The sequence below is a fragment of the Anolis carolinensis genome, chromosome 5, assembly GCF_035594765.1.
Source record: "Anolis carolinensis isolate JA03-04 chromosome 5, rAnoCar3.1.pri, whole genome shotgun sequence".
Lineage (NCBI taxonomy): Eukaryota > Metazoa > Chordata > Lepidosauria > Squamata > Dactyloidae > Anolis > Anolis carolinensis.
The window spans coordinates 15140997-15162056 of NC_085845.1; the positions used below are offsets into that span (position 1 = coordinate 15140997).

General features: G+C 40.7%; 1 protein-coding gene across 3 annotated transcripts in view; it reads left to right on the forward strand.

Moving 5' to 3' along the window:
- The window catches only part of cfap299 (cilia and flagella associated protein 299), a 325570-nt gene extending 305013 nt beyond the window's left edge, over nucleotides 1–20557 (forward strand). For 2 of the 3 annotated variants that reach the window (XM_003226892.4, XM_008119886.3), the window contains exons 5-6: nucleotides 5801–5930; nucleotides 20421–20557. In XM_003226892.4, coding sequence (XP_003226940.2) covers nucleotides 5801–5930; nucleotides 20421–20516 — 226 coding nt within the window. In that variant the 3' untranslated portion in view covers nucleotides 20517–20557. Of the gene's footprint in view, nucleotides 1–5800; nucleotides 5932–20420 lie in introns of those variants that run through there. The other variant, XM_062981516.1, reaches the window with a different exon arrangement.
- Nucleotides 20558–21060: the final 503 nt, after the last annotated feature.

Below are 21060 nucleotides of genomic sequence, written 5' to 3' on the forward strand. Positions count from 1 at the left end.
CCAGGTCTAACCTGGGTAGGAATTTAGGAGATGAAGCAATGCATACCTCCATGACAGCCTTCCTCCAGAGTCTTGAGACTACAAATTTTATTTATTTATTTATTACAATATTTATATCCCACCCTTCTCAGCCAACAGGGGACTCAGAGCAGCTTACAATAAAACACATATATAAAAAATGTACAATCCACTATAAAACAGTTAAAAATTATTAACAAATCACATCATCTCTGATCCCTGGCCATGCTGGCTGCGGTTGATGGAGGTTGTACTCCAAACAACTGGGAGAACATTAGGCTGAAAAAATGGAGCCTCCAATGGCCCAGGGGATAAAAGCCTCGTGACTTGAAGGTTGGGTTGCTGACCTGAAAGCTGCCAGGTTCGAATCCCACCCGGGGAGAGCGCAGATGAGCTCTCTCTATCAGCTCCAGCTCCATGCGGGGACATGAGAGAAGCCTCCCACAAGGATGATAAAAACATCAAAAAACATCCGGGCGTCCCCTAGGCAACGTCCTTGCAGACGGCCAATTCTCTCACTCCAGAAGCAACTCTGGTTGCTCCTGACACGAAAAAAAGGCTGAAAAAATCCCCCTATTCTGCAGCAATGAGTAACTTGTAAAAAAAATGATTATAGGCTGATGCGCCAGAGAAGATACCTTGAAAGCCAAAACATATAAAAAAAGGGCTTCTCTTAAGCTTGCATTCCCATATTCTCTAAGGATAAGAGTATCTGTAAATGGTAGATAATATTCCATAATCTGTACTCTTTCTACTAATCATTTCCGCACTGTACTGGTGTGCACCTATTTGTTTTAAACCTAGATAGCTATCAGAGAGGGGGAGTTAGGAAATACTTCTCACAAATGCCTCTGGTAGTTTCTGCCATGTGCCAACTGAGCATCTGGTTAAAAAAAACCCCAATGTCAGCCACATAATGGTTGTACATATAGCCTTGTTTATCACGGCAAGAACAGACTTGCAAAGGCAGTTTTGATTCACTGGCAATGTATGTGTGCCTGAGCTGTGAGCCCTCTGGGGCAGAGGACAGACCTATGGTAGTGTTCCAGGTCATTACACATGAGTACAAAACTTGGCAAAAATGATGGATGTGATTAACGTGGACCTGTTTAAGGGCCCTTTCCCCACAAGTCTAATTTATTTGTAATGATCAGGAGACAACCCTTTGCAGGACATCTTTTTTTCTCTCCCTTCAGAATAAGAGGATGGCTCGATATGTAGTTTCCTATCACCATCTTAAGTTACAGAATTTGTCCATTAATTGAGTTGTATATTGAATGAAGGAGACCACAAGAGAACAACACAACATTTGATAAGCTGATATACATTACTAGATACCTGCAGTCAAAAGTGTGGCTTGCCAATTCGAATTTATATCTTAAAATTGAGCTTACACATAAGAGGGGGAGACAGTCTTTAACCCACAATTTCCTTGTGCCCACCGATTTCCTTCCAGCAAAAAGTATGTTTCCTGTCTTGTAGCTCTACTCTGAAATAACTTTTCACAAAATCAAACAGTAGCAACGTAGAGGCCCTCCAGATGCTGATTAACTATTACTTCTATCTCTCCATGTGCTAAATGGCTTGTATTTGTTGCTTATCATTGTTATTTTTTCTTTTTTATATATATGGTAGTACTTTTAATTGTATTGATGCTTTATAATTTTTTACCTTTCTGGACAATATAGTTCTTTTAAAGTTCAGTCTGTTTTTTAGCTTATGTAAACCACCTTTTGAGCTTGGATCTTAGAATGTAACAACATTAGAATGTAACAAGGGGCCGGGCTGTGGTGCAGGCTGGTGAGCAGCCTGCTGCAATAAATCACTCTGACCTTGAGTTTGAGGCCAGCCCTGGCGGGGTGAGCACCTGTCAATTAAAAAATAAAAAATAGCCCCTGCTCGTTGCTGACCTAGCAACCGGAAAGATAGTTGCATCTATCAAGTATAAAGTGGGGAGGCAAATTTAACTAATTTATTACATTGGAATGAGGAAGTGCCGTCACAGTGGATGATGAAGCAACTGCTCCCCCTGTGGCCAGAATCGAACATCCCCTCAGGAGAAGGTTAAATTGCCTCTGTGTCTGCCTCTGTCTCGGTTCTATGTGTATATGGGCATTGAATGTTTGCCCTATATGTATATAATGTGATCTGCCCTGAGTCCCCTTTGGGGTGAGAAGGGCGGAATATAAATACTGTAAATAAATAATAATAAAACATTTAAAGTGCTATAGTTTCCCCCAGTTTAGATTCTCCTTTGTACTCCACTGCTACATCTTTACCAGTATTCTTTCCCTCATGCTTTTCATTTTCTCCACTGTTTGAATGCTCATATCTCTGATCCCATTACTTATTTTTTGATTTCCAAGACCTACTGCTGCTCCACATCTCTTATTTTGAAGCACAATGCCCAGTGTGCCTCCTAATGAAACTGCTCTTTCATTTCCCTTACATGACTATCTGTATGAAGCAACATTCTGTTGCTCATGTTACCATACTGTCTAGTCAAAATGTTTGCAAAAAAACCTATGAAATCACAGTCGTCCAGATGATAGTCGGGGAGCTGAGAAGCAAAATCTGTCTATTCCTGCCATGAAAGCCTTCGACAATGCGTTGTCTAGATTTTCCTGGATTTTTCTAAAGAAATCTTCACAACTGTAGCTTTAATAAAGACATTTCACTTAGCCCATTCATAGAATTACTGTATCCCCGAGTTTTCACAGCATAGAAGTGTAACAGTTAAGTGAACTTACAACGATAATTTGGACATGTCTTTCCTCGCCTGCTAGTATTCAGGGAGCTAGTTCTAACATGATAGCATTTTTCTCTCAATAATGCTTTGAAATCATTCCTGTGGAATCATCCAGATAAAAAGCATTAATATCAGAAGCAATCATTCATGCAGATTTTTGAGAATGAGCGCTACAAACAAGATACTGGAATCCTGGTCTCGGTTGTTCATGTACCTTCCCTGGTAATTGTTGCCAGAATGTTTTCCACATCTCCTCTGTCACTGAAATCTTTCCAAAAGGGCACTTATTGAGGGAAAATATTATACAAAATGAGGCTTAAGTGAAATCATAGAGAGAAAAACATTGTGTAGCAGTTAGGTAACTGCTGCCATCACGCAACGTCATATGATTTCAGAGGATCCAATGGAGCCAGCATGGATCCTCTGCAGAATGGTGATGTTTACCACATGTGATGGGGAAAGCATTGTTAAGAGAGAGCTGTGTACAGGTTGACAGATTTGCCTCAATGTCACTCTCTTTTTGCTACAAAGCCAGGCAAAGTAGCGGGACAATTCTAGTGCCCCATGCCCTGCTTCGCTTGCAGCTGACGTGCCCCCATCTCATGTGGGGAAGCATAGCTATGTGGCTTTTCCCCATGCTGGCCCCATGGTTGTCTATGGAACATGGGAAGCCTCCTGTCTTCCGAGGGAAGCATCCTGCCACGCTGTCAGGACATGTCCTCCACTGAGACCTGCTGGAAGTCACTATACATTGTGTGATGGGTGGTGTGGGGTTCTGAGAAGGATGCATCCTGGCAGCATGCTAGGATACTACATTCACCTTGTGTGGTGAGGTGGTAACACTATTTAAAAAGGTAAAGGTTTCCCCTGACATTGTCCAGTCATGTCTGACTCTGGGGGTTGGTGCTCATCTCCATTTCTAAGCCGAAGAGCCGGTGTTGTCCGTAGACACCTCCAAGGTCATGTGGCTGGCATGACTGCATGGAGTGCCGTTACCTTCCCTCTGGAGCGGTACCTATTGATGTACTCACATTGGCATGTTTTCGAACTGCTAGGTTGGCAGAAGCTGGAGCTAACGGCGGGTGCTCACTCCGCTCTCGGGATTTGAACCTGGGACCTGCAAGTTCAGCAGCTCAGTGCTTTAACACACTTTGCCACCAAGGCTCCAATCTCCAGTCTCTACTATGTTAAAAAAAACACATCACCTATTAGTCTGGAATTCTTATTTATATTATCGAATTCAGACAATTCAGGATGTACATGGACAAAATAACCAACGACTTGCATAAAAGCCTCAGAATCCCTACATTTGCAATTCTAACCCCAAACAAGGGCTAGGCATTTCAATTCAGAACATGAAACCCTCCATGATTTACACCTTTGGCATTGAGGTGCTAGCCCTTTCAGACATTTTAGACAAAAAGGAGATCCTGAAAATTCTAACACTGCGTGACTTCAACTTAGAAGATAATACCGATATCCACTGAGAATCCTGATAACATGGTGATATAAAATGCTATCTAGTATGCAGCCCAATTTTATTCTGAAGACGGCAGAAGCTGAAATGTTCTGCTCAAGACATGTGTTTCAAGGTCTATTTGTTAATTGCTATGTGTGTGTATATATATGTATATGAAGAGACAGAACGTGTGTGTTTCTTCCAATAAATTTTAAGTGGCTTTAATCCTACATATTGTTAATTGCTTTAAATAATGTATGTATGTGTAGTTTACCAAAGTTTTGTGTCATTTTTAATCTATACTGGTTTTAATTTGAAAATTGCTTTGAATCCTGTTATTGTAAAAAGGGTCATACATATATAAATAAAGTAGTAGTACGCTTCACATATTTACATCCACATTTTTCTAAAGTACACATAGTTATAATGCTGTGGTAAGCTTAACAAATGACTAGACTTCGGATTGCAGGTTCCTGCTCAGTTTTGGATGGTGAAAAGTGAGCAATTCTGGTCAACAATGGACTGGAACCTCCTGTATTTCTCACCAAGCCATAGTCATCTTAGTACTGATCCATCTCCTTATAACTCTATTGAGCTATTTTTTGCCAGGGCAGAGAGACTTGGGCACAGAGTTTTTGAAAGACAACATTTTTATTTCTAACGGTTACCAGAAAAACAGGGAGGCACTGCTAGGAAACCAGAGTCCTGCAATAATAGATTTCAAAATGCAAAATCTCATTGTGCAAATGTCTGTGTGTGAACATTACTATCAAAAACATCATCAGTGCATAGCATAATGTTTCATTTACTGTGATGGCCATGACTGCAATCCAATGCTTAGCTACCATGAAATGAATGCCATTGACTTTGATGGTGCTTACTTCTGACTGCACGGATTCAGATTGTGAAGGACATTCAGCTGTAAGATTTTTTCCTCCAGCTAAATTGTAAGCTTTATCTTTTAATCAGAAATGCAAACAGACTTTCAAACAAGTATTATAATGTAAACATCAGTAAAATAGAGACCGCATCATTTTATTTGCAATGTCAAGATTGGCCTTGGCAGTATCCGCCCTGCGGGATTAGAGCAGTTTAACTGCCATGGCTCAGTGCTATGGGATACTAGGAGTTATAGTTCTACAAGGTCTTTTGCCTTCTCTGCCAAATTTTATTGGTGCTTCACCAAAGTATAATTCCTATAATTTCATAGTATTGTGTCAAACTGCAATGGCCTCGGTTTGGATGGTCTCTTTGTTACTTCTTGAGACCATTAGTTATTTCTAAGCTCCAGCACCTTTTGAGATGCTTCAGCTATGGATTTCTGCACCATTGTGGATTTGGATTAGATTAGATTATCCTCATGTTCCCATCCACTTCTACTGTTCTAGGATTCTATAAATGATATCACTGCTCCTTCTCTAAGAAATGACTCAAAGCTGCATTCCTCTGTATTTCCCCTCCACTATACCCATTGGAATAGGTGGACAAGTGCTTTTAGCAATTGTAATGTTGGCCCTAGCCGTGTGCTGCAGTGTAAATACATGTTTTACATTGTTTTTGCTTTGTTTTCACAGTTTCTACAACTGGGATAGAAACATCTGCTGCCTTAATTCAAGTCCAAACTATCAAGTGATTGCAGAAGATGTATGCGGCATACTTTTCAAGAACAAAGCTGACAGGAAAATCATTAATGTGGACCCCAAGGTAGAGATTTTTTTACTTTCAATAGTTGTGATTTGCCCTTTTGTCTGATGTTCTGAAATAAAGGGCATTCCCTATTACCTGAATATATTATGTTATTAATACAATACACTTTATAAATGCAATTGAAGGAAATGCATTAATGCTTAGCATCACTTGAACAAATGAGGCAACCTTACATACAGCTTGTCTGGATGCCTTCTTCTGGTCTTTAAAACCTAGAACAGGTTGTCTATCCCATATCTGGAAATCAGAAATGCTCCAAAATTGTTCCATTTCAGTGGCTGAGATAGTGACACCTTTGATTTCTGGTGGTTTTTAGTGCACACAAACTATGTTTCACGCACAAAAATATTTTGCATGAAAAGCAGTTTGCTTTTGCCTTCAGCCTATGTGTATACGTTGTATATGAAACATAAACAAATTTCATGTTTAGACTTGAGTCACTCCAAAAACACATAACTCAAAATCTTTCTGGTTGCAAGCGTTTTGGAGGAAAAACCACTTAACCTATGCTAGCTTTTCAGTCTTCCATACTCTCTAATAGAGTAAACTTTATCTCTATCACAGAGATTCTTTTAACTGGAGATGGCAGTACTTTTACTTATAATAATAAAAACTATAATTAAACTTTATTTATATCCCACCCTATCTCCCCAAGAGGACTCAGAGCGGTTTCTAAAATGGTTGCGTGTTTTCATGTTGTTTTCCACCTTTGGGTGACCCTAAGGCAGACCTATCACAGAGGTTTCTTGAGAAGATTTATGCAGAGAGGTTTTGCCATTGCTTTCCCTGAGACAGAGAGAGTATGATTTAATTTGCCCAAGGTCACCCAATGGTTTCCAAGCCCCCGATTCAGAACTCAAAGTGCTATAACGTACACTGGCTCTCTTTAAAAACTTTTGTAGTCTTTATAAAGTTGTGTTTTCATTCTGTTTAACTAAGATCAACAGTAGTTGCTCCTCCAGAACAATAGCAATTGCCTCAGTTTCATTAAGCATAATATGTACCTAGAAAACTTTCCCATTTATCCCAGGGCACTTTCTTATGTAATAGTTTAATGATTCTGTGGAGAAACTGGATGCACCTGTAGTCATAGAGGCAAGAAGCAACATATTCAAATAAGTATTAAAGGTGATAGCAGGAGTAGGCGCCTCTCTCCCTCTAGACATTTTGGACTCTTGCACTCATCCTCCCATAGACAGCTTGGCCCATGATCAGGGATTGTGGGAGTGGCTTGAAATACCTGGAGTCCACTGTGTTGCTTCTCTTGGCTCACTACATGTCTAGGATCACAGAAGCAAGCTTTGTTTTTCTCTGTTTTCCATGTTATATCATTGCACTGAGCCAGAAAAATACCCCATTCACTTCTTTACAAAAATTAAATATATTCAATGAAGTTGCTCAGGTGAAGCAAATTTGTTTGTCCCAGCCATTGGATGGGGAGGGGAAACAGGTTTTCGATGAAGTCAGTAAGGATCAGAATGTGGATTAAGAGATCTGTGTGGACTCTGTGGGACCTTGCTGCCCATTCTGTGTAGGCACTCCGGAGTGATCCAGATCTCTTAAATACACATTCTGCAACAATCTGCTGTGATCTGTGACTTGCTAGCAGATTATTCCAAAAATATAACACTAAAGGTTGCTACATTTGCAATCACAGCCCAAAATATCAGAGCTAAAGTAGCAAAATCCATACTTGAGGTGAGAAATGGAAATGGAGATGGTTTGGGACACTGTCATTGTTATGTTTCTGCTATCATAATTTTAAAGACCTAGTTTTAATTTTTGAATAAGTTTTAATGAATAAGTTTTAATATTGAAAAGTGTTTATAAAGGTTGTATATTACTGATGTCATGGCCTATGGCTAGGATAATAAACAATTCGCTCACTCACATTCTGCTCCAGATTAAACGGCTGTGTGGAAGCAGCCTATAGCAGGAGATCACCATAGGAAAGATGAATGGGTAATAAATCCATTATGGCTTTGTATACAAATTTACCAAATATATACCTAATTGGTTTCTAAATGGCCGCTTCTACACTGCCATATAAAATCCAGATTATCATCTTTGAATTGGATGATCTGGCGGTGTAGATACATTATCTGCTTTGATAATCTGAATTAAATGGCAGTGTAGAAGGGGCCTCAGAATGTTGTGATTTGGTTTGCAACACACACACAATTGAACAAAAAGACAAATATTTTTTAAAAATGCAATCAAAATAACATCGCAGTCAGCCCTCCATATCCACAGATTATGCATGCATTGTTTCAAACATCCAGGGTAAATGCTTGCAAAAAGTAAGCACACTAGGGCTGGATCTACACTGCCATGTAATCCAGATTATCAAATCAGATAATCCACATTATCTACTTTGAACTGGATTATATGAGTCTACACTGCCGTATAATTCAGAAGGGGCCTAGGAAAACTCCATACTAAGGGAATTATTAGACAAAATGCATTTAAGCAATCATGTGAATTTTTATGTGGATTTTGTGAGAAAATTAATGGAGGGGTAGATGCCACATTCACAAACAGATGCAAATGCAAATCACAACAAATGTGCACATAAAGAAAAAAAGAGCCAGTTCAATCTTAATTTGTAAACATATGCATGTCGTAAATAAAATGATTAGGTATTGAAAGCCATGTTTAGTTTGGCCTTTAATCTTGTTGCAGTTTTGTAATCTGTTTTGTAATCAAAAAGTAGAAAGTGATGTTGCATAATAAATAAAGGTACCAAGGAGTCTAAAGATAATAGAGTAGTCATCATTTCTAGAGTTGCTTCCGTCACTATCTTGCATAAGAATTTTGTCTTTATTAGAACCTACTACTAGCGAAGACATCAACTCTTACATTCAACATAAAACATCTTCTATTAATATTATGTTTCTATACTTTGAATTATTGTTGTTGTTGTTGTTGTTGTTGTTGTTGTTGACACTTCGACACAGTATGGCACAGCAAACAAGATAGACATGCTGGATTCATATCACAAAATCACAAGTCGAACACTTCCCAAATGTTTAGGACTGTGTGATGTATTTTCGGATGATGTGCGCAGATCCCAGTAGGGTGGCTTTTTGCATTTGGCAGATCGTAATTTTGTCAATGTTTATTGTTTCCAAATGCCGGCTGAGATCTTTTGGCACGGCACCCAGTGTGCCGATCACCACCAGGACCACCTGCACTGGTTTCTGTCAGAGTCTTTGAAGTCCGATCTTGAGGTTCTGATAGCAGCTGAGTTTTTCTTGTTGTTTTTCGTCAATGCGACCTGGGATGGCAACATCAATGATCCAAACTTTTTTTCTTTTCCACGACTATGATGTCTGGTGTGTTGTGTTCCAGAGTTGTTGTTGTTGTTGTTGTTGTTGTTGTTGTTGTTATTTACACTTTACTTTATTTCCCAAAAGGGGACTCAAAGCAGCTTGACATAAAAGCATAAGTATACAATTTAAAATATACAAATATGCAACCATTAAAACAGAATTAAACACAAACAACATAAAAATTCACAGTTAAAATCCATCAAAACATGTTCAGAGTTAAAAACCACAGCACCCCTTGACTAGATCTTAAATACATTCACTTTTAAAAGCCTACTTGATAAAAAGGTTTTAGCCTGCCACTAGAAAGACAGCAAGGAGGGGGCCATTATGGCTTCCCTGGGCAGGGAGCTCTAAGGGGATTTGCCACTGAAAAGGAAGGCTCGCGCTCTTGTTCCCACTAACCGAGCTTGAAATGGAGGTGGGACTAAGAGAAGGGCCTCTCCTGAAGATCTCAGGGCTAGGGCAGATTCGTACAAGGGGATGTGGCCAGCCAAATAGCCTGGACCTTAATTGTCTAGGGCTTTAAAGGTCATAACCAGCACTTTGAATTGTTCCCGAAACAGACTGGCAGTCGGTGGAGCTGCTGCAACAGGGGGATTGGCTGTTCCATGTAGCCAACCCTAGTTAGCAACCTGCCTCAGCTCTTTGGACCAGTTTCTGAGCACTCTTCAGAGGCAGCCCCATGTAGAGTATGTTACAGTAATCCAGACAGGATGTAACTAAGGCATGCACCACCGTGGCCAGATCTGGCTTCTCAAGGAATGGGCGCAGTTGGCACACAAGTTTTAATTGTCCAAATAATGCCCTCCAGGCCACCGCTGGTTCATTGCCATGTCCAGGAGGACCCCCAAACTGAGAACCTGTGTCTTTAGGAGGCGTGTAACCCCATCCAGCACAGGCTGAATTCCTATTCCCTGGTCTGCCTTCTGACTGACCAGGAGTACCTCTGTCTTGTCTGGATTAAGTTTCAATTTGTTTGCCATTATCCAGTCCATTACTGATGACAGACACTGGTTTACTATCAGGACAGCTTCCTTGGCTTTAGGTAGAAAGGAGTAGTAGAGCTGGGTGTCATCTACATATAGGTGGCACTCTACTCCAAATCTCCAGATGCCCTCTCCCAGTGGTTTCATGTATATGTTAAGCATAAGGGACAAAAATGGAACCCTGAGGAACCCACAGGTCAATGGCCGGAGGTTCAAACAGGAATCCCCCACCTTCTGGGTATGGCCCTCCAGGAAGGACCGCAGCCACTGTAAAACAGTGCCTCCCAGTCCCATCCCAGCGAGACGACCCAAAAGGATACCATGGCCAATGGTATCGAAATCCACTAAGAGATGCAGCAGAACCAACAGGGACACACTCCTCCTATCTAACTCTCTGTGTAGGTCATCCACCAAGGTGACCAAAGCTGTCTCTGTTCCATAGCCAGGTCTGAAACCCAATTGAAATGGATCTAGATAATCAGTTTCAACCAGAAATCCCTTGAGTTGGGAAGCTACCACATGCTCCAAGACCTTGCTCAGAAAGGAAAGGTTGGACACTGGCTGATAGTTGTTCATTATAGAGGGGTTCAGGGATGGCTTTTTAACACAGGCCTCACAACTTCCTCCTTTATGCAAGTTGGAACTCTGCCTTTCTCAGGAGACAGACAAGGTGACTTGGTATCCCCATACCACCAAGAACATGCCACAGTTTATTATGATCCACACAGTCGAAGGCTTTAGAATAGTCAATAAAGCAGAAGTAGATGTTTTTCTGAAACTCCTTGGCTTCATTATCCAGTGGATATTGGCAATTTGGTCTCTTGTTCCTCTGCCTTTTCTGAACCCAGCTTGGACAGCTGGCAACTCTTGTTCCATGTATTGCTGGAATCTGCCTTGCAGGATCTTGAGCATTACCTTACTGGCATGGGAAATAAGTGCCACTGTACGGAAGTTTGAGCATTCTTTAGCGTTTCCCTTTTTTGGTATGGGGATATATATTGATTTTTTCCAATCTGATGGCCAATCTTGTGTTTTCCATATTTGCTGGCATATGGCAAGCATCACCTTGACAGCATCACTTTCCAAGATTTTAAACAACTCAGCTGGAATCCCGTCGTCTCCTGCTGCCTTGTTGTTAGCAATGCTTCTTAAGGCCCATTCAATTTCACTCCTCAGGTGTCTGGTTCTAATTCACTCACCACACCGTCAAAGCTATCCTCTATATTATTATCCTTCCTATACAGATCTTCTGTATATTCTCGCCATCTTTTCTTGATCTCTTCAGCTTCTGTTAGGTCCCTGCCATCTTTGTTTTTGATCATGCCCATTTTTGCCTGAAATTTGCCTCCGATGTTTCTGATTTTCTGGAAGAGGTCTCTTGTCCTTCCTATTCTGTTGTCTTCTTCCACTTCCGTGCATTGCTTGTTTAAAAATAGTTCTTTATCTCTTCTGGCTAGCCTCTGGAATTGTGCATTTAATTGGGCGTATCTCCCCCTATCGCTGTTTCCTTTTGCCCTCCTTCTTTCTTGGGCTACTTCCAGTGTCTCAAGAGAAAATATTAAATCCTTGATAAAAAAATAAATTGTGTCATTATATATAGTGTTCCCTCACTACTTCGCAGTTCACTTTTCATGGATTCTCTTTTTTGCGGTTTTTCAATAAACTCTAAAAGAATATTATAAATAATTACAATTTACAGCCTAAGGAAGGGAGGAAGGAGAAGCTAAAGGGAGAGAAAAAGATCTTAGTATACTAAATCTTAGTATACTATTGCCTTTTTTGAGAAAAGAAAAATAACTGAAGAGATGAATGATGGATGGCTTTACCCCCTCATTATTAACGTTGTGATCATAAGGTGTAATGGTATCATCCTTACAAACATCTCTTTAAAGCTATTAATCTAAATATACGTTTAAAGCTTTCAAATTAAAAGTACAAATCCATTTTGCAAGATGCTGATCTAAGCAGCACATTGTTTCAAATGATGCCAGAGGATGGCTTTTAGTTTGTTTGTTTATGTCATGTATCCGGAAGGCCTTCCTTTAATTCTCACCATATATGCTATCTTTGTCACAACATCTCGTTTGCTTGTGTCACCTTCCCTCTGCTCCACAAGTAAATCTAAGAAAACAAGACTGGTTTTTTTTTTCTTGAAACATTATTGATTTAAATTCATGGTCTATTAAATAAATAAGTTAAATAAAAATTATTATATTAACAAGCTGGAATAGAAACAGTTCCATACTCTCCAGAATTTCACTGAGCCGGCCTATTCAGCTTGTATTTTATAAAACAGACAGATTATCTCAGAATAATAAATGGATTTCTTCTTAAACCATAATAAGTGGACTTCTTCTTCTTCTTCATATATTCCAACCCTATTTCTTGTTCTTTTATCTTGCTCTGCCTTCAAGTGTGAGGAATGGGTTTTCTCTCTTCCCCATTTGGAAGTTGGCTGTCTCTATGCACTCCCTCTAGTGGATATTTGTTCTCTTCCTGCCCTGGAAAAACACGTTTTCTAACTAAGAGACTGCAGTAACACAGTCACTTTATAAGTGGTAGGAAAAGAAAAGCCATGTATTACACTTGTTTGCAGGCCGCTATCCACTTCAATAGACTTCTTAAACCACAATACTTTTATTTTATCTGCACCAAGTTTCAGTCATCCAGACACCTTCTGGATTGCCACATCTTCTCTACAACTACAAGTTGGGAGAGAGAGGTATATTTGCATCTCATCTACATGCTGGTGACAACTTAACTGAAACCACCAGATGACTTTTCATGTAGCTGATAAGAGAATGGTGAACAAGATGGAAACACGAGGCATCCCAAAACCTAACCCAGATCGGTGGCATAGATGATCATTACAGCTAAAAGTGGTTTTCAGGTTTAAGCAAGAGTGGTCAAAATGTGAGTTCTGCCTTCCAGTGAACCCCCCTCCCCATCTAAGTAAATGGTTCCCAAAGGCCAGTTTGAGGAGACCTCCCTAGAAGACATTATTAGTCATATGGGGCAAAACATGGAAGGATTGGGGTACAGAGTTAGATGCAGCCCCAGGACATTTGGAATTTGCCCAACTTTGCTCTGCAGCTGTATTTTTTTTAAAGCAAGGGAAAATATTTTAGACTTATCTAACCAATCAGTCTATTTCTATCTACTAACAGAATAGACTATACCACATGTGTCAAACCCAAGGCTCACAGGCCAAATCCAGCCTGCCTTATCATTTTAGGTGGCCCTCCAGATGCTAGTCTACAACTCCTCATCATTAGACATCAAGATTAGAGTTGATGGCAATTGGAATACAGTAACAATAACTGGGGGGAGGTGGGGGCTGGTGGCGCAGTGGATTAAACCGCTGAGCTGCTGAACTTACTGACCAAAAGGACAGCGGTTTGAATCCGGGAGCGGAGTGAGATCTCGCTGTTCTAGCGTCTGTCAACCTTGCAGTTTGAAAACCTGCAAATGTGAGTAGATCAATAGGTACCTCTCCAACAGGAAGGTAACGGCGCTCCATGCAGTCATGCTGGTCACATGATCTTGGAGGTATTTATGGACAACGCCGGCTCTGCGGCATATAAATGGAGATGAGCACCAACCCCCAGAGTCAGACACAACTAGAGTTAATGTCAGGGGCAAACCTTTATCTTTACCTTTACTAACAATAGCTGATCTGAACAGAACCACTTTCCCATGAGGCCACCTGTGGATTCAGATGTCTAGAAGTTTCATTTTCATTTAGATCCAAGTTTAAATGGCAAGTGTCACACTGGTAACTGCAAATGGCAAATATACATTTCAACAGTATGGTTCACTGTCCACCTTTCACAGCCACACACAGAAATGGGAAATACAATTGTATGGACAATCCTAACTTTAGTGTTCAATGATATATCTTTACACTTCAGGGTGTTATCTAGTTCCTTCATAGCTGCCCTTCCAAGTCTTTAACATATTCTGATGTTTAAAATGCGTTCTCCTTTCTGATTACTGACAGAGCCAAGGCATGAAAAATCTTGGCACTAGTTCAACATCTTAATTGTCTAGTTTAAAGTTATGCTCGTCTGTAAACCTGCTTTGCACTTTCTTCCTTGACTGTCTTCAAGAATCATTCTAAGTCATTAATATTTTTCTGCTAATAGTATGGTGTCATCTGCATATAATATATTATTGTTATATGTTTCAGCACTACTTGTAGTTGCCTTCTGCTGAGCCCCAGTAGTACAACAGTCGAGGGTCTTCCAACCTGGTACTCTCATCTTTTGGCACCATTTGTATTTTGGATAGTTTCATCATAGGCTTTCATAGTAAAAGATCTTCAAAATGAGGTTTGCCATGCCTCTCTGTATACAGTATTAACAAGTGTTAGCTATGGTGCCACTGCCATTGTCTGTGAAAGATCCCCAACTAGGGTCACCCTTCCCATTACTGTTGCTGCCCAATAGCTGTTTGGCACATTTAGTATGGCTCCTCAGCCTATCTGACATGGAAGACTCTTATCAACAACACTTCTGCCATCACATTGCTTCAACATACAATCCCCCCCCCCCACACACACACACACATACACACATTGCAGAAAATTAGTTCCATTGATGCACTAGATAATTACATGGATAAAGTGCTTTAAATATTTTCTACATCTGTGAGGAAATGTTGAAGAAAACTGGACATTGTCACAGCAATACAGCAAAGGAAAGATGAGAAAACTCTGACCTGCCAGGAATTCCCAATCCACCCAATTCAGTAAAGCCTTCTATGATCACTGAAGATGAATCTACACTGTAGAATTAATGCATTTTAACAATACTTTTACTGTCATGGCTCTGTGCTGTAGATTCATGCAGTTATAGTTTTACACAGTCTTTAGTCTTGCCTGCCAAAGAGTGCTGGTGCCTCTCCAAACTACAACTCCCAGGAATCCATAGCATGTAGCAACAGTAGTTAAAGTGGTATCAAACTGCATTAATTCTACAGTGTAGATGCACCCTGATTCTCTGCTCCACACACTGCATTTAACTTTCTCATTGCAGTCTAAGAGGCCATTAATTCTAATTACAGTCTAAGAGGGCATTTGCAGAGAGGGAGTTCCTTATGAGGAAGGGAGAGCTAGCCTCTACAAAGTTACAATTGCTCACCTCAATTAGGCTTTTAAAAACCTCCTCTGGTGTTAATAGAGGCACTTTAAAGCTTAACTGTAACTTAGGAGGCATCTGTTGGCAGGAATCACTGCTGAGAGAGAGAAGGGATAACCCTCCCTTTGCCCACATCACAACATCCCTCCAGAAAGTTCTAATTAGGCTTTTTAATAGTTAGTGTTGACACAGATGGAGACCTTCTTTGACATCTGGTTTCAGCAGCCAAGTGGTGATGCATGAGTATGCTCAACAGTATGCATATATGTACATGAATGTGTGGGGTAGTTTGTGAGTTTCAGGGATGGGTGAGTGGACAATCATCTCAGAGGCCACATGCCAGCTGTGTGCTGGCCCTGCCAAATGTACTTACCTAGAACAACTTTGGCCCTTTTATTTTCCACCTCTACTGTAAAAAAAAGGTAAAGGTTTCCCCTGACGGTAAGTCCAGTCATGTCTGACTCTGGGGGTTGGTGCTCATCTCCATTTCTAAGCCGAAGAGCCGGCGTTGTCCGTAGACACCTCCAAGGTCATGTGGCTGGCATGACTGCATGGAGCGCCGTTACCTTCCCACCAGAGGTTCCTATTGATCTACTCACATTTGCATGTTTTCGAACTGCTAGGTTGGCAGGAGCTGGGGCTAACAGCGGGTGCTCATTCCGCTCCCAGGATTTGAACCTGGGACCTTTCGGTCTGCAAGTTCAGCAGCTCAGTGCTTTAACACACTTCGCCACCGGGGCTCCACCTCTACTGTACAGTTCTCTAAAAGGTACATGTCACAACATGCTTCACATTTTTTAAAATGGAGACCCAATTATGAACTGATAAAGGTCCAATAAATTTGGACAGATGCTCTTCACTTAGATGGGGCATCAGATGGCCAACCATCTCCCCATCTCCCAAACCAAATCTACCCTAATCACTTCTCTGGTTCTTCTTCTTTTGGCTAATGACACCTACATGTTACAGTTACAATCCATTTTTAGATCTGTTTTCTATTGTAGCTCTGGACATGAGAACTCCCAGTAGTTTTATCGTAGGCTGTCACTTGCATTATAGTTTGGATAAGTACAGGAACAGCAGGTGTTTTTCTGTTTCTTTCCTCCAAACTTCCATGCAAGTCAAGCAAGGCTTTGCCTGTCCTTCCTTCACTCTATGTTTGTTTGGTTTGAGGAATTGGAAAAGAGGACAAATAAAGGTTTGGCTAGTAAGCCAAGTTGGCATTTTGGAGCCCTGCCTAGAGCAAAAGATGTTGATCAGAACCACTTGCCAGATGCAAACCTCAAGACTCTTCCTAAAGCTTGAGGATAGTTTGCACACACAAACATGCAGAATTAATCCTAACCTTGCTGGTGGCTACACACAACCTTCAGGCCACTGGCAGGAAGCAGGCACATTGAGATTTTCAGGTGGTTTTCCAGGGGTTATATGTGCTGGGTGGCCATGTGAACCAGCCGTAAATCAGGAGGAAATAGATTCCAGCCAGTTGGATTAAGAAGAAACGTTTACTGTCTTGAATGAAATGAATATGGCACCAATCACACAAACAACCACAATCTCAGTCAGGTATTCAATTCCCAATGTTTTGCTTCCTCTGTTTTATTACCAGTTATGATATTTGCTTTTTGCCTGTCCAGATGAGGAGGGAAGGGAAGAGTATGGATGCTCAACAACTGTTCAATCTTAGTTATAGTGGTTCCTGCAGAGGCTTGTATAGATTCATGCTTCTAGTCCATTATAGCGTTTATCAAATAATTGATTGCTATTCCTTGTTGCAGTGCTTAAAATAACATGTTTTGTGCATAATTTTGAAAAAAGGGACTGATAAGAGAATAGCATAAAACTGTGATCCCCGTGAAAAGACCTCAAAAAATACCTTAAATGCCTTCTAAAAATATTTTTAAAGGTATGTGGAAACACTCATTCCACCAATCAAATGGCTTTCCCCAGACTTGTTGTTTATGAAATGTGGTTTGATAGTGCCGTCACTTATAATTCATTAATTCCCTGCTCAGTGTCCTATGATAGGGCAGAAGAAATAAGGACTGGAGGAGGGGGATACCAATCTCCACAGCAACCAACATATAGACACAGACATAAGGTTAAGTAATGCTTACATACGAGATTAGAATGAAAAGTAATGCCTCCACCTTCGTTACTTCGGTTTGGATGGGAATATTTTAATAAATCAAACACAGAAATAATCCTTAGAATGTGCTCTTTAGCTACCACTATTCACTTTTCCACATAATCACCAGGCAATTGGATACATTTCTGCCAACAATGAACAAGTTTTCTGAAGCCGTCACAGAAGAAGTCAACACTCTGTTTCCACAACCAGTGTGTCACAGTACCCAGGCCTGTAGCGAGGGGGCGGTTTTAGGGGTTCAACCCCCCCCCCCCCGAAATTTTTCAGGTTATTAAAAAAACCTGGTTTACTCATGAATTTTAACTGGTTAACCAAATCCCCATGCTAAGTCTATGAGACACAAAACATTAAGAGTCCCTCCAGGCACTATCTCAAGCAGATATTGACAGGTTTGTAGCAGGGAGGGCTGTGTGCTAGGGGTTAAACCCAACCCCCCCCCCCCCGAATTTTTTTTCTGGCTACGGCCCTGACAGTACCTATCATGCACAGATCTTCCAATAGCCAAGCGAAGCAATAATGTGACCCACATGTTCTTGTGAAATGTTACTTATGCTTGAAATTTCTCTGAGTGATACGACGATCATCCTGAATCAATCTGTCAATCTTTTGCTTGTGAAACTTGGTGGTTGCTGTCACAGGACGTCCAACTCTTTGTTTGTCATGCAAGTCAGATGTTCCCACCTCAACATCTTTAAACTTACTTGCCCAACAACGCACAGGACTCACATCAACACAATCACCATAAACAGCTTGCATTCTCTGATGAATCTCCTTTGGGGTGACACCTTCTGCTGTCAAGAATTCAAAGACTCCACATTGCTTAAGTCACATTGACTGACCGTTTGCGTAGGGTTCCATACTTCGCACTTTAACAACACAACTTTTGAATGCTAAGGCTTCCCACCAAATGGAACTATAGAGGAGAGTCTACTGAACAAGCCAGTACTTGCCGCATACTGGTACTGCCATCTGTTGAGGAGTTACCAAGGTGGAGGCATTACTTTTCATTCAACCCTCATATGTCATTGTTTTTGCTGCCCAGTACCAAGGACTAGTAAACCATTAGGCCTTTTTTTCTGTCTCAATTTGTTGGTGCATTGGGCTTGTTATTGTCAAGATATTGTGTGCACTGAAGTCCCAATTCAAGATATAGAAGTACATGTGTAACATGATTCTGCAGGTAATATATTTAATATCTTTGAAACTTAGGCCTTCAAACTTTCCCTGGTATAAATATTGGTAGTGATATTATCTTTTATCCTACCCATTCTCACAACACTATGTTAATTTCAGAAAAATCAGAGGAAGTAGAAGGGAGCCAAATACCAGATTGGATTAAAGGTCCTTCTAAGTATCTTGAGTGGAAGTCCAAAACACTCTGGCAGAGGTCTTGTGGGTTACCTAACTTTTACAATAGAAGATGTTGGGGTTTGAATATAAGACTTCATGGGGGAGTTTGAATGCAGGAATGCATGAAAAGAGCATGCCCTACTACTAAATTATGATTCTTCTCTCTGGTTCTTCTCTCTCTCCAGAGTGTGGTGGAGAATCTTTCTTTGAAGGCTTTTAAGCAGAGGCTGGATGGTCATCTGTCAGGGGTGCTTTGAATGTGATTTCCTGCTTCTTGGCAGGGGATTGGACTGAATGGCCCATGAGGTCTCTTCCAACTCTATGATTCCATGAATTAGTTAAGAAATCATGACTCACTGAAGGTCATCCAGTGGACTTCATAAACAGAATTTTCTAGACTATCCCCCCAACCCTTTAGCAAAGAAAGCTACTGACCATGCTGCCTGGTTGATTTTGAGAGCCATAATCCAATCGCCAACTTCTTGAATCATATCTGCTTGTTAGATGTGCCTCTGAGTTCTATTCCAGAGAACTAAGCAAATGTCTAATTTCCCCAGTGAAATCACTGCAAGCCTAAAGTTTGCTTGAATCATATCTGCTTGTTAGTTGTTTCTTTTCTGCCCAGATAGAGAGTGGGATGTGGTCTATTTCCGCCTGAACAATGGTCCTCTGTTATGATCAGAGTGCGCCCATCTGTTCTTCATTGCCCCTTTAAAAATGCTATCCAAAGTCCTTGGACTATAGATTGAATATGGCAAACACACCCATGCTTTGGTTCCTTGCAAAACCAATGTAGAATAAGCCGGGCAGTAATTTGTTTGGGTTTGCACAGAACAGCTCTCGGATGAGGGTTCCTTTGAAGTGCTTCCCACAAAAGCTGGTTGCATATGAATAGCAACAGTACAAAATATCAAATTATACACATTTTAAATGCGTGCATTGGTTTGTGAGACATTAAAAATGCATACCTTAAAAAGTATATTTGGTTGCATTCAAAGTGGGTCATTGGTCTAACTTCCTGCAGCTGTGGAACATCTGCAACAAATAAGCAGATACCCTATTGCTGTGTGAAATATATACTTTAAGCACTGAGACTCAAATCAAGCACAGAGGGGGTTTGGTCTCTTTAAAACCATACGCATTGCATGGCTGACCTCTTTATGTTGCATTTGTCAACTGCTTGCTAACATAAATATCAGTGAAAATGATTGAACATGGATGTCCCCATTGATGTATACAAGGGAGAAGGCTGCACCTGCATAGCTTTCAAGCCATCACACACTCAGAAGCGATCATAAATCAAACTTAGTTTCTGGCTAGGAATTCTATACAGATTACACCCGTTCATAACGCCAAGCTCTAAAGAGGACGGCCAATGCTGGTATCGTGTGCTACAAAAAACATCAGGCGACTGTATAGTACTGCAGTGACAATCGAACCAAATCCCTTGCATGATATGAGTTTTTATCAGATTTTATTTTGTCCCATTCCTTTGTATGGTGACCTTCAACCATCCAATACTCTGTTCTCAGGACTATCCGGGGGACAACACAACGCGAGCTCCAATCAAAACAGACCTCTACCTGCAAGTGGTTATCTATGACCATGTCCTGAGAAGAAAACTCTGACTATCCTTTTCCCCAATGAACAAATAAACAGGAAAGACTCATGAATGTGTGGCAATGATTGATTTATAGTAAGACAAGGCACAAATGCACTACTACATCAAGTCGCAATATGTCATGGGAGCACTTTCTTATGGCTAGTCGTTAGTTATGCACCATTTGTTCCATATATAATTTTGAATAACATGCAAAGTACCTTCAAAACACACCAAGAGATGTCTGGTTCTCTTCACTTTTGATTCTTGAGGAAATCTTTCCTAACCTACAGTCCTCTAAATGCACACTGAAACTATGATTAAGTTCCATTAAGCATGATATCTCTGTAGTCCAGAACATCTGGAAGATAATAGTTTGGGGAAAACTAACCGAACTATTGAGCTGAAAGACAACACCAAGATTCCTCTTCCAATGAGCCTCCTATATTTCCCCTTGCTTTAAGGGTCTCACACCTCAGCCCATGAGCCCAGGAAATTGTGTTTTGCATCTCAAAGGGAGTAATTTGCCGTGTCTCTTTGCAAATTTCTAATTAAATGTGCCCATCTACAAA